The following is a 13,780-nucleotide window of genomic DNA, read 5'->3' as shown; positions in this document are numbered from 1 at the left end:
CTTGTAGATTTTTAAGAAACTCATTGTATGGCTATTGGTCCTCATTTAACTTGACTTTTTAAAAATCATACCTCTCAAGTAAAAAGATTGGTAAATTCAGGTAGGAACTGAGATTCGTTATTTTGTGTCACTTTTAGTGCCTTGCAAATCTTTTGGCAGAGTAGACTAAGTATTAAAGTTCATTCATTCACTCATTAGCCATTTACCAAAAGAATATCATGTATCAGGACCTGTAACTTTCAATTCACACTAATGTAAATACACAAGTAAACGACAGTGTGGTATAATGAGTGCTTTGATAAAAGGTAAATAAATGGGGGATTGTGTGCATGTGTGTATGTCCAGGTAGGGTTTTGTTTTTTGTTTTTTTGTTTTTAACAAGAAGCAAAGACTATGCTAAATCATAGAGAATGAGTGGGACTCAACCAGATCAAAGATGTGAGGTGAAGGTGAAGAAGGGCACTGTGGGCAAGTAGGGAAGCATCTTGAATATTAGGGAACGTGGTTCTCTTAGGGAACAAAGAAAGCAAGGGAGAATGGGAAGAGATGAGGCAAAAACCTGAGCAGTGACTAGATCATGAAGAGCCCTATAATTTTGAGTTCCAATCTTATTTTTAATGTCTCTGTGGAGCCACTGAAGGATTTTAAGCAGGTGAGCCAAATATTCAAATTTTCATATTTAGAAGGAACACAGGGGCTAGAAACATATTCAGGTACCCAGATAAAGTTTAGATGATTTTTAAAAATTGGTGTGAAAATAAATGGTCCTGGGACAATTGGTTAGCTACTTCGTTGAGAAAATAAATGATTCTTTGCATTTACACTAAAATGATTAAAGAGTTAAGTTGGGAAAAAAAGTTGTTTTTTAATATGTTAAAGATTCATAAAGTAGCATTAAGTAACATGTAAAATACTCTCAACAGATCCATTGTAAAACGTGAATATTCAGAGGCAGTTTGCAAAAGAGGATAAATATATATATATGTGTGTGTCATGCAGTTAAGTTGTAGATCCAGGACTTACATATATATATATATGAGATTATATATGTATAATCTCCAAAACACATATGAACACGTTATACTTCACTAGTAAAAAAAAAAGAAAAAAAATTAAACCACAAGACACCATGATTCTTCTATAAGCATAGAGTACTATTTTTTTTGTTTGAGAGAGAGCACATGTGCAAGGTGGAGGGAGGGGCAGAGGAAGAGGGAGAGAGAGAGAATCTTAAGCAGGCTCCACACTAGGCGTGTGGACTCAGTCTCACAACCCTGAGATCGTGACCTGAGCTGAAATCAAGAGTCGGACACTTAACCGACTGAGCCAGGCGCCCCTCTCCTATTATTTTGACCCCACTCTATTTCTCCTTCCTAGGATTCCCTTCCTCTGCCTGTCCCTTAAATCTGAATACCTTCAAGGTTGTACGTTGCCCCTTCTCTTGTCATTCTGTATCCCTCTTTGCTTCCTTCACTGTCTCTATGCTGGTAAGTCCTAAATCTGTTTCTCCGGGCCTCATCTGTTCTATAAGCTCTAGGCCCATACTCCCTGATTAACTTTCTGTGTTCTTTTTCGCACTGTGTCTTCACATATGTGACTCTCCTACCAGCAATGCCCTTCCTTCCTTTACCCTATCTGGCTGCCTCCTGTTTATCCACAAAGCTCAGCGCAGTCATCTCCCCTGGTAGGAAGGCTTCACTGACCTTCTGCCCCAAACACCGTTCCTGCTGTCTGAATTGTTTTTCCTGTCTGCAACTCACCTGCTTAATGCTAATTTCTCCTCGGGTCCAAATTTAGATAGGCAAGCTTTTCCTGATCCCCAAGGAGGAGGGTTAGGTGTCCTTCCTGAGTGCTCCTGCTGCCTCATGTATTCTAGGACTTACCCCTGGGTATTTTGTTTGCCTGGATACTCATCGGTGAGCTCCTTGAGGTTAGGCCTGCACCTTAATTGCCACTGTGTACCCAGCACCGTATACTCTGTATACTTATTTATAGAACCAATTAATGACAGAGAAAAAAAACTTCACACTATATTTTTAAATAAAATAACTTTACTATAAATTTGTGCATACAGTGTTTGTAACCAGAAAGTCATTTTTTGTTTGTAGACTAAACCACGTGGAGTTTAGGATGAGACTGAGTTTGTAGAAACGCAGCCTACGTAGTTGTGAGGTCTTTTCCAGCAGATGGCAGCAGCCTCAATGTAGAACTGGTGAAGCCAAATATCTGGATTGACCCAGTGTGTTTTGGGTTTTCCAGAATGGGTGAAATTGAGAACAGAGGGTTAAGGGCGTTGAGGGTCTCAGGCAAGAGAATAATTGAAGTGATAATGTACCTGAGAGAGCTGGGGAAGACGAGGATGGGGGTGGTAGAATATGGGTAGAAGATCTCGAGTGAGGAAATCTTGGGGGTTTCTTGAGAGAGATCAGGCATAATGGATGAGTGGGGCAGAGGGATAGGAGGTTGTGAGATCTTGGAGCAGCTCTGAGGATGATGCAGCCTGGGATGTGGATGTGGATATGAGTAGCTAAAGTGGAGCGGAGGAACTTCATAGCATTGAGCTCAAGGATCTCTGAGGCCAAGTTTTGATGGCTTGTCTATAAGGACCTTTAGGTTACCCGAGAGAATGCTAGGAATTGGGGGAGAGGGGAAACTCCCAGTGAGCCAGATGTCAGGGTGTTGAGTGACTGTGGAAGAATGGCAGTGATGAGGAAGGATGGAGGGCCGTCATAGCCAATGACATGAGCATCAAAGGAGACGCTAAACCCAAAATGCCCAGCTGTAGCACACAGATCGATCAGGGGTTGAGCATATTACTTCTGGGACCTTCACATATTTTTTCCCTTGTAAGTCCCTATATTATACATGCATCTTGGTTTGGCAATGGATAGAGTATTTTTTTTTTTTTAAAGATTTATTTATTTATTTGAAAGACAGAGAATGAGAGAGAGAGAGAGCACATGAGAGGGGAGAGGGTCAGAGGGAGAAGCAGACTCTCCGCTGAGCGGGGAGCCCGATGCGGGGCTCGATCCCGGGACTCCAGGATCATGACCTGAGCTGAAGGCAGTTGCTTAACCAACTGAGCCACCCAGGCGCCCCAGGCAATGGATAGAGTATTAAAGGCTAACAGCTGCATGATGAATCCATGGACCAAAAACTCTTTTACCAGAGCTCTAACAGGAAGGACCAAGTGAAGTACCCTTGCACAGTTGCTTTGAATGCATAATTGGGAGGAATCCTCATAAAGTTCAAAAATTCTGTTTCATGAGGCATATCAATGGATTCTTTATGAATGAAAAGAAATTAAAAGGATTTGCCCAGTAGCTCCAGTGCCATCTTGTTTACCTGGGAGGACATCGTTATCTTAGAATAGCCTACATTTTGTTCATTTGAGATGCAGTTATGCATTTTAAGCTTTGTCCTGTAGCTGGTGGAGGGGGACGTTGAATAGGATAGGGAGAGTAGGTTTGTAAAGTCCATCCCCAGTTTAGCTTGCTATTGTATTAAAAATAATTCTAACAGAATGAACCTTCTTGCTTTATCTCTGTTTTGCTTATAGTCTAGATATCTGCAAGCCAACAGAAAATTTAATGCAACCCTTTCTTTTAATCTCATGACAGTTTAAAGTTCTGGGCCAAAGGTGGTATCTGAATAATTTTTATCATGCAACATCATTTAACTTTACAACAAGGGAACGAGCTCCAGTGGTGTGTTTAGACCTGTACCCAGCAACTGATTACACAGTGAATGTCACTCTCCTGGGATCTTCTGAGCAGCACTCAGTGCAAATAATGATGACAACCGCACCAGCAGGTGGGTGTACGTGTCCCTCTGTTTTGTGTCTCAGGACATGTGAAATATGTGAATTGCACAATGTGGGGGAGCATAAAGAATGCTAATCTGGGAGTCAAGAGACTTGTGTTCTAGTTCTAATGACTACCAACCTTTTTCTGGGCTTTAGGGTGCCTGAATCTTACCACCCATCCCCTTCCCCATAGGGGTTCTGGCTCATAGCGGGTAGAGATCAAGAATGGACTGTTTTATTTAGGGCTTCCTGATAGTGATGGATTGAAAATACTGTAAGGCTTCCTATCTCTTACCCCAGGTTTAAGATTGCTGAGCCCCCAGGGTAGTCATTATGAACAACTAGAACCAAATTCCTGGAGATCAGTAACGTGAGCCGCACTGTGCTGGCACTGGTTGAGACAGGGAGGCCTTATGACTGGAACATGTCTGAGCACATGAACCTGACATAGAGAACAGTGGCCTCATGAAGGTCAGACTTCCTAGAAAGGCCATCTGGCCTTGTGAAGAAGCCAGCTAGAGGCCACTGTGCCAACTCCACAGCTCTCTCTAGTAGGAAGGGACATAGGATTTTTTTGTTCTCTAATCCACTGGGTTTAACAGACAAATTTATGGGCAACCAGGTGGAGGGGCTGCCACCTTTGAAGGAAGGCAGTTGAATAGGTTAGGTCCTGCTCCTGTCTTCCTGATGCTTCTCTCCCGTATTCACCATTGTTCTGAGAAAAGAAAAGCAGAATTATGTGATGGTTGCCCAACACTGCGAACTTAAGAAACGTCACTAAAGTATACACTTGAAAGTGGTTAATTTTATGTTGTGTGAACTTCACCTCCATTTTTTAAAAAGAGCCAACAAATTAGCTATGTTCTTCTTGGCTCCCAGGCCTCAGTTACCTTCTGACTGATCTTTACATGACATAATACAAGTAAAATGTTTACAATAGTTTCCAGCACATAGTAATGATGATGACAATAATAGCTATGTTTATTGAGTACTAAGTATGTGCCAGGCTGTTTAAAGTGCCCTCTTTGGGTTAGTATCCAAAATATATGACACATTTTATAAAACTCAATACCCCCAAACCAAATAAACCAATTAAAAAATGGGCAGGAGACATGAACAGACATTTTTCCAAAGAAGACATGCAGATGGTCAACAGACACAGTGAAAGATGTTCACCATCACTCATCATCAGGAAATGCAAATCAAAACCACAGTGACATACCGCCTCATATTGTCAGAATAGCTAAAATCAACAACACAAGAAACAACAGGTGTTAGAGAAGATGTAGAGAAGGGGGAACCCTCTTGCACTGCTGGTGGGAATGCAAACTAGTACAGCCAGTTCAAAGAACAGTTTGGAGGTTCCTCAGAAAGTTAAAAGTAGAACTACCCTGCAATCCAGCAATCACACTACTGGGTATTTACCCAAAGAATGCAAGAACCACTAATTCAAAGGGATACATGCACCCCAATGTTTATAGCATTATTTACAATAGTCAAATTGTGTAAGTAGCCCAAGTGTCTGTCATTGATGAATGGATATATATATATATATATCACATAATCACATATATCACATATATATATCACACCTTCTCTCCCTCTCTCTCTCTCTGTCTCTCTGTCTCTCTCTCTCTCTCTATATATATATATTGGAATTTATAAAATTGAATAAAAATGAATGAAATCTTGCCATTTGCAACAACATGGATGGAGCTAGAGAGTATAATACAAAAAGAAATAAGTCAGTAAGAGAAAGACAAATACCATATGATTTCACTCATATGTGGGATTTAAGAAACAAATGAGCAAAGGGAGAAAAGAGAGAGAGAGACAAATCAAGAAACAGACTTAACTATAGAGAGCAAACTGATGGTTACTAGACGGGAGGTGGGTGGGGGGTGGGTTAAACAGGTGATGGGGATGAAGGAGAGCACTTGTTGTGATGAGCACTGGGTGATGCATGGAAGTGTTGAATCACCGTATTGTATGCCTGAAACTAATATCACACTGTATGTTAACTAACTGGAATTTAAATAAAAACTTTAAAAAAGAAAAAAGAAAGAAAAAGAAATTGCAGTGAGCAAAAAACAAAAAACAAAATAAAACAAAAAACAAAGCAAAAACAAAACAAAAAACAAAACAATGTGTCCTCTTTGAATCAACTCAGACCTACCAAACCTTCTGAGGAAAGCATTGCCATTGTTCCCATTTTGTAGACAAAGATCATGAGGCACAGAGAAATTAAACAATTTGTCCAGGATCACACACCCAGTGATTTGAACACAGGGTGATTTGACCCTGGCTCCACGGCCCTCATTCTTAATGCACTTCTGCTGCTTCTCACTAATTAGTTATGCAAAAGGAAAAAGCAAAATTATATTCTCAGAATCCAGTGCACAGTCAGTCCAGACCCACCTTGCTTTTGTCAATTGTGGACCATGAGCAAAAACTTCAAATGACACGGATGCATAAATGCATTCATTGAATAAATGTTTATTTCTTTCCTAGTCTGTGTCAAGCAGGTTCTAATAGCTGACATTGTGGCAGCAGTAAAACAGTCCCAGGTGACATGGTGTTGGAATTGTTCGAGGGTCATGGCAGAGAGAGATAAACAAGTAAGGAAATAAATCCCATGTTAGGTGGGGAAGAAAGCATGGCAAAGGGAGTGACAACTGATGGTCAGGGAAGGCCTCTATTTTATATATATTATACATGTAATATATATATTTATTATATTTAGGCCTCTATATGTATAAATACATATATGTTCATTATATATAAAATATATTTATTTATATTTTATTTTTATTTAAATTCATTTAATTAACATATACTGTATTATTAGTTTCAGAGGTAGAATTTAGTGATTCATCAGTTGCATATAATACCCAATGCTCATTCCATCACGTGCTCTCCTTAATGCCCATCATCCAGTTACCCATCTCCCCCCAAAACCCCTCCCTTCCAGCAACCCTCAGTTTGTTTCCTAGAGTTAAAAGTGTCTTATGGTTTGTCTCCCTTCTGATTTCATCTTACTTTATTTTTCTCTCCCTTCTCCTATGATCCTCTGTTCTGTTTCTTAAATTCCACATATCAATGAGATCATATGATAATTGTCTTTCTCTGATTGACTTATTTTGCTTACCCTAATACCCTCTAGTTCCATCCATATCGTCGCAGAGGATTCCTTTTTTTAATGGCTGAGTAATATCCCAGTGTGTGTGTGTGTGTGTGTGTGTGTGTGTCTGCCACATCTCCTTTATCCATTCATCTATTGATGGACATCTGTGCTCTTTCCATAGTTTGCCTATTATGGACATTGCTGCTATAAACATTGGGGTGCAGGTGCCCCTTTGGGTCAGTATATTTGTATCCTTTGGGTAAATACCTACTAGTGCAATTGCTGGGTCATAGGGTAGCTCTATTTTTTTTTTTTTTTTTAGGGTAGCTCTATTTTTAACTTTTTGAAGAACCTCCATACTATTTTCAATAGTAGCTGTACCAGCTTGCTTTCCCATCAGCTGTGTAAGTGGGTTCCCCTTCCTCTGTATCCTCGACAACATCTGTTGTTTCCTGACTTGTTAATTTTAGCCATTCTAACTGGTGTGAGGTGGTTTCTCATTGTGGTTTTGATTTGTATTTCCCTGATGCTGAGTGATGTTGAGCATTTTTTCACGTGTCTGTTGGCCATTTGTATGTCTTCTTTGGAGAAATGTCTGTTCATGTCTTCAGGAAGGTCTCTATTATAAAGTGACATTTAAGCACAGATCTGGAGGAAGTGAGGGAGTAAGCCATGCACAGGGAGGACACCAAGTGACAAGGTCTTGCAAGAGGCATGTCCTTGGCATGTTTTAGGAATATCAAGGAAGTCAGTATGGCTGGAGCAGAGTGAGCTGGAGAAAGTGGTAGGAGATGGGATCTAAACTGTAGCTTGAGTATCAGTCAGGGTCCCATGGTGTCAAATTTAGAAAGTAAGTCCACAGTTATCTTCTCCTTTACAACATGGATCCTGAATTACCAATGGTAAGTATAATCTTGCATGTGATAGTTCAGCCTCTCTAGATTACCAAGCAATTTGGAGTCCACCACCTGTGAATTTGAACTTAGTTTGGGAGGTGCTCTCTTCTCATAAGGTTACTGGGTTCTGTCTCTCACTAGTCTTGCCATATGTTTTGTGGGGAGGGAAATTCTCTTCCCTTGAAAATTGTAGAACTTTGCCATGGTGGTTCTGGGTCTTTCTTGGTGTCCTTCCCAAGGATTTAGAACCTTCTCATTTTCATTTCTCCTTCAAGCCCTGTTTCTATCCACAGTTCACCATTGCTGAAGATCTTTATCTCTAGTGAAAGAGCCTCCTTGCTTTGTGGGCAGGATACCCCACCTTATAGTGAGAGGAGTAGTAGGAAATGCTTCAAGAGAACTGTGTCTTCTTGCATGCCTCCTTCACTGTCCCAGTTTCCTGCTTTTTTCTCTAAATTTCTCTGTCCCCAGAAAGATCCTGAGAATTGTTTTAGTTCTGAGCTTCTGGGGTTCTTATTATTGAATGCCTTGCCTCTGAGTGCTACTTTCTGCTTAGGAGTTTTCACATTTGTCTTCTGGAGAAATACCCTCAGTGGATCCTTGAGCTGCTTTGAGTTTCTGGAACTTGTGCTTTCGCTGGTCTAGTGACGTCCAGGAAGTGCCCTAGGTTAGTGGTTTTTCACCCAAGCCCACTTTCCTTAGAACTGACTTATAAGACTCAGCTGCCTGGGCTTTTTTGTTGGGGACTGCAGCATCCCTTCCGGCCACCATATCCTTTTCTGCATTGGGTAAGCCTCCAGTGCTCAGCTTCCTCTGATGATTCCCACCGTAAGCTTTCCACCTGCCATCCTCCTCATTTCTGTTCCTTTTCTATCCCCAGGTCTGGCCAATTCCTTTTGCTAGGTATTAGGACTTTCCTTCCCTATATTTGGTTTTTGTTTTCACACTTAGATTTTTGTTCTCCTAACATCCTACTTTGGATTCAGCCAGGGAATCTCCATGGAGAGAGAATGATGTCAGACAGTTCTGGGTCTGCTACCATCATTCAGTATTCAAATAAATTCTGCCCACCTTTCATTTCATTAGAAGGTATATGTTTCTATTCTGTTCAACCTGTAACCCAGGCCTGGGTCTGATCATTTGTCATTCTCCCTGGATTCTCTTTCATGCATCTCTGTTATTCTTTTCCTTCTTCCTCAAGTTCTAACTCCCTGCATTTCCCAGGCAGGTTTCCTTCAAGCCAGTGCTGTACCTGCTACAAGAACAGTGTTACCTGAAACTAATTTAACAATGCTTGAAGAATTCTGCTCCGATTTTTCTAGCCATTCTTTTCTTAATGTGTCCACATTTTCTGAAACTACATAGCATCACAATTGTAGTTACTGAGGAGTGCCCCATTAATGTTGACTCTGGTGTCTCTATTTAAAACCTGTAGAAGACCTTTCTTGATAGAATGATACCTGGATCTGGGCACCTGTTGGGGGAAGTGTCCTTTTAGTCTCTCCTCCAAAATAGTCCCGTTATTCCTCTCTTTGATGATTTTGAACCACCTTCCCTGAACCTAGTAAATATTCCTATCTTTTCTGGGCTCTTTAGAGTAGTTACATTTGGATGTATTTCCTTTTCCTTATCATATTTTTTTCTAGCTGGACCAATAGGATTTCAGATTTTCTTCTCCTTGGTGTGATTTCCTTCACTTTATTTCGTTCTCTCCTGGTCTCGTCCTATGCACAGCTCCCAGAAAGCAAGAATCTGCATCTTGTTTGGGCAGTGACCTATAATATATGAACTCTACCCACTAGGAGATGTGACCCAAGGAATGGGAGTCTCCTACCAGTCAGATTACATATTTACTGTTCCTTCCTTGAGAATTAGTGAGTAGGGAGTGGAGAGAGGCCACCTGGGAAGACAGGTAAATAGCAACCTTTAACACACTTGAGCAAGGTAATTGGCTTCTGCAATGTTAGAGGGTTGAACAGGAAAGTTCTCCTCTAGTTCTAGGAGTCTATGTTAGGAAAGCAATTCTGGGTTCCTTCAAATTCATTTATTTCAACATCCATATTTTTTGACCAATTTATTTATCATCATTATTTCATCTATCCAATTTTGTATTCTTACTGATAATCTACAACTTACTCATATAGTAAGAGTTTTATTATTATTTGTGTCAAACATTTTTCTTGATTAATAGTTTCTTTTCATTTTGTTTGTTTTTTTTTTGATATACAGAAGTTTTAGATTTTATATAGTCAATACTATTGATCTTTTCCTTTGTGATTTATTACATTAATATTAAATATAGAATTTTTAAAACAAAAGAGTATTTATTTATATCCCATCTTTCTTCTGGGAAAAACTTTAAGTGACCTGCATGGGTATAGAAAATAAAATAAGTTAGATATGTAAGCTAAAGAAGAATGAAAACAAAGTCAGGGACATAAAAAAAGATGCAGAAGAAAGGTTAAGGATAATCTGTATTCTTATAACTTATTTATTTTTTCATTAGTGGCTCACAAATTTAGGTTTAGTTTTTGACCCATCCAGTCAGAAAGGGTGCCATTACGTTGTCCTTAAGGTTACAACAAAGTGGTGTTTCTCAGGGGAAGTACAGTTGTTTTCAACAATGTGATTAGATAGGAATTTTTTATTCCATGGGGGTTTCCTAGATAGTACAATGTATGAGCAACATTTTATGAGGATTTTATGAGGCTGTTTTTTTATTGCCCCTCAATGTGTCTCATTACATTATAGGAAAGCACAGTTCAGTGTGTGGTGGACAAGGAAAGATGCCTTAAAAATGCCTGTCCTCTGCTGATCTGGCTTGATTCAGGGGTAGGATTAGATTATTGTAGACTATTTGGAGGAATGACTGGTGTCCATGTTTCCTAAATATTGTTTCTCTCAACTCAGATCTGATAAATGGTAGGTATCATTGAGCCTGAGATTGTTCTCTCTGGCCAGTACCCAGGGAGCAGCTGTTCTGTGTTGAATGTGAGGACCTGTGCCTCAATAGAAGGCTGCCCACCTCTGTTAGAAGGTTGAGCCTATAGAGCTGAACCAAGGGAGTCGTTTGAATTTGCCCTGCATAGTTGAATGAGTGATTAAACCCCCCCCAGATTTCTCTCCATATAATATGATCATATACTTTCAGCAAGCAAATTTCATGGTAGTTGTAACCAGATACCAAATTTGTCTTAAGAAAAATTTCAACAGAGTAACAGTAAAACTCCCAACTTTGAACAATGTCATATCCTCTTGTTTCTTCTAAGATAAACTGTTTGCAAAATGTACATCAAGGACAACTAAAGATAATAAAGTGATACCACTGTTCATAGAACAGTTATAAAAATAGTGACTTTGTTTTCAAAACAGTTGATTCTTAGCCATTTTTTCTCACACTGTTTCCCTTGCAAAGGCAACCGTCTATTTAGACTGCTCCTGATTAGGGTTTTAAAAACTATATCATTTAGGAATAAAAGATTTCTTGCTTTTCTGTTCTCTATAGCAGAGGATTACATGCATTTACTTCTAAAATAGTGTTGGTACATTTTTTAAAAAAATCAAAAGGGGGGGAAACAGAATAGTCTTCCCTCTATTGCCTGGTAGAAAACCGTGACTGTTACGGTGGTTTATGTTGCAAGTTTTCTTTTTTTTTTTTTGCTTTTTGTTGCAAGTTTTCTGACAGCATGCATAATTTGAGATCTGTGTTGACCTTATAAAACTCCCCCCCAACTGATTCCTGTTTACAGAATTGAAGTACAAAGAAAAGATAATAAAGACCGTAAAAAATTTAACATTGTTTCTGACCGTTTCCTACAAAATGATAAATATTGTAACAGTATTCTGTGGTAGTAGAGTTATGTCCAAAGTCTTTCTGCTGCTTTTATAAACCATCAGCCTGAGAAACTCATACTTGCAATTGGTCTAGCCAAAAAAATGACATTTATTTTGCATGGAATACCTGAGCATTTGCAATATGTGAAAAATGGGGGGGGGGTAGTAAATGGTTGTTTCTTTTTAAGATAATATAATGACATTGTAGATCCAGCTAGGCAGTACCCAACCCATGGGGTAAATCAAGATGAATAAGTTATTTAGAATTGGAGCCCTTCACTAAATGGGTCCTAAATGGTTTTGGAGGCAGTAGATTCATCCTACTCTTTTTGGAACTACCCCATATTCTAATCATGTGTACCCAGAGAGACTCCAAGACTGCCGTCTTGTAGGCTGAAATCAGAGAAAAGATCACGTAACTCCTTAGTCTAAAATGTCCATTAATACAGTGCAAAGGAAAGCTAACTACAATATATTCTTTTTAATTTCAATTCCTTGTAACTTTTAAATTTTGGTATGATTTCAAATTTCTCTCATTTCCCCCTCCCCCATTCTCTCTCTCTTCCTGAAATAAATCCCACTTGGTTATGGTGTATTTGTTTCTTCTGTGGTGTTGGATTCTGTTCACTAATATTTTCTTTAGTATTTTTGCATCAATATTCATATGTGATATTAGTTTATAGTTCTCTCTATTGTGTATCATCTTTATCAGGTTTAGGGCTTAATATTTTCTTTGTTTCATAAAAAGAATTTGAAACGTTTCCTTCATCATTATGCCCTTCATTATTTGAAAGGTTTTCTTCATTATTACAATTCACATAGCATTTGGACTATATGAGTCCAATGGTTAGGTAGAATTTCCCCACAAAACAGCCCAGGCATGGGGGCTTTTTTGGGGGGTAGTTCCTTGATAACTTTCTCAGTTTTTTTTTTTCCCTATGGAAAATGGTCTGTTTAAACTTTTTAAGTTTAATGGGGTCAGCTTTAGCAAACTATTTTCTTAGGAATTACCCATTTTCTCTGTGTATTCAAATTTATTTGCAGAGTGGTCTACAAAGTACTTTCATTTAACTTTTTGAATTTTCTTCTGTTTCAATGATTATTTCTCCCTTTATTTGTATTTTCTTCCTTTTTTCTAGATTAAGTTGGCTAGCAGTTCATCTGTTTTATTATTTTCAAAAAGCCAAGGTTTTATTCTATTAATTGGATCTACTGTTTTCTTCTCCATCTCCATCAGGGATTAGCCAGCTATGTCTCGGGAGCCACATCGGGCCTGGCACCTGTTTTCTATAATAAAGTTTTATTGGACACTAAAGGCGAAGTCGTTTGTTTACATAACATCCGTGGCTGCTTTTGTGCTACAAAGATGGAGTTGAGTAGTGTGACAGAACTGGCCGAGAAGGTTTTTACTTAAATGGTTACTCTCTGACCCTCTATAGAAAAAAGTTGGTGACCCTTGCTCAAATATATCATTAATTTCTTCTTCCATATTTATTATATTCCTTTTTTTTTTTTAAGATTTTATTTATTTATTTGAGAGACAGAGAACACATGAGCAGGGGGGAGGGGCAAAGGGAGAGGGAGAAGCAGATTCCCTGTTGAGCCGGGAGCCTGATGAGGGACTTGATCCCAGGACCCCTGAAATCATGACCTGAGCCGATGGAAGATGCTTAACCGACTGAGCCACCCAGGCGTCCTGTTATAGTCCTTCTTATGCTTTGTTTTACTTTATAAAGGTGGTTGCATTTTATCTTCATTGTGAATTGTGGCGTTTTGCATTAAAAAGTGTTGTTCTTTGTCATATTAAAGGCTTTTTGGCTTGACTTCTACTTATGTGGGGATTACAACCCCTACTTTCATATGGTTTGCATTTGTCTGCTGTGCTGTTGTCCATCACTTTATATTTATTTTTTTGTTGTTGTTTTGTTTTTAAAGATTTTATTTATTTATTTGACAGAGAGAGAGAGAGAGGGAACACAAGCAGGGGGAACAGCAGAGGGAGAGGGAGAAGCAGGCTTCCTGCAGAGCAAGGAGCCCGATGCGGGGCTCGATCCCAGGACCCTGGGATCATGACCTGAGCCGAAGGCAGTCGCTTAACGGACTGAGCCACCCAGGCGCTCC

General features: G+C 39.3%; 1 protein-coding gene across 1 annotated transcript in view; it reads left to right on the top strand.

Moving 5' to 3' along the window:
* Positions 1–13,780, top strand: part of SUSD1 (sushi domain containing 1) — a 122,968-nt gene that overhangs the window by 62,744 nt on the left and 46,444 nt on the right. Inside the window, exons 10-11 of the mRNA XM_078061296.1 lie at positions 3,621–3,813; positions 6,317–6,372. Of these exons, the coding sequence (XP_077917422.1) occupies positions 3,621–3,813; positions 6,317–6,372 (249 nt within the window). The remainder of the gene's footprint in view (positions 1–3,620; positions 3,814–6,316; positions 6,373–13,780) is intronic.

Source organism: Halichoerus grypus, chromosome 14, assembly GCF_964656455.1.
Source record: "Halichoerus grypus chromosome 14, mHalGry1.hap1.1, whole genome shotgun sequence".
NCBI classification, from domain to species: Eukaryota; Metazoa; Chordata; class Mammalia; order Carnivora; family Phocidae; genus Halichoerus; species Halichoerus grypus.
This window is presented reverse-complemented; position numbering and strand designations above follow the sequence as displayed.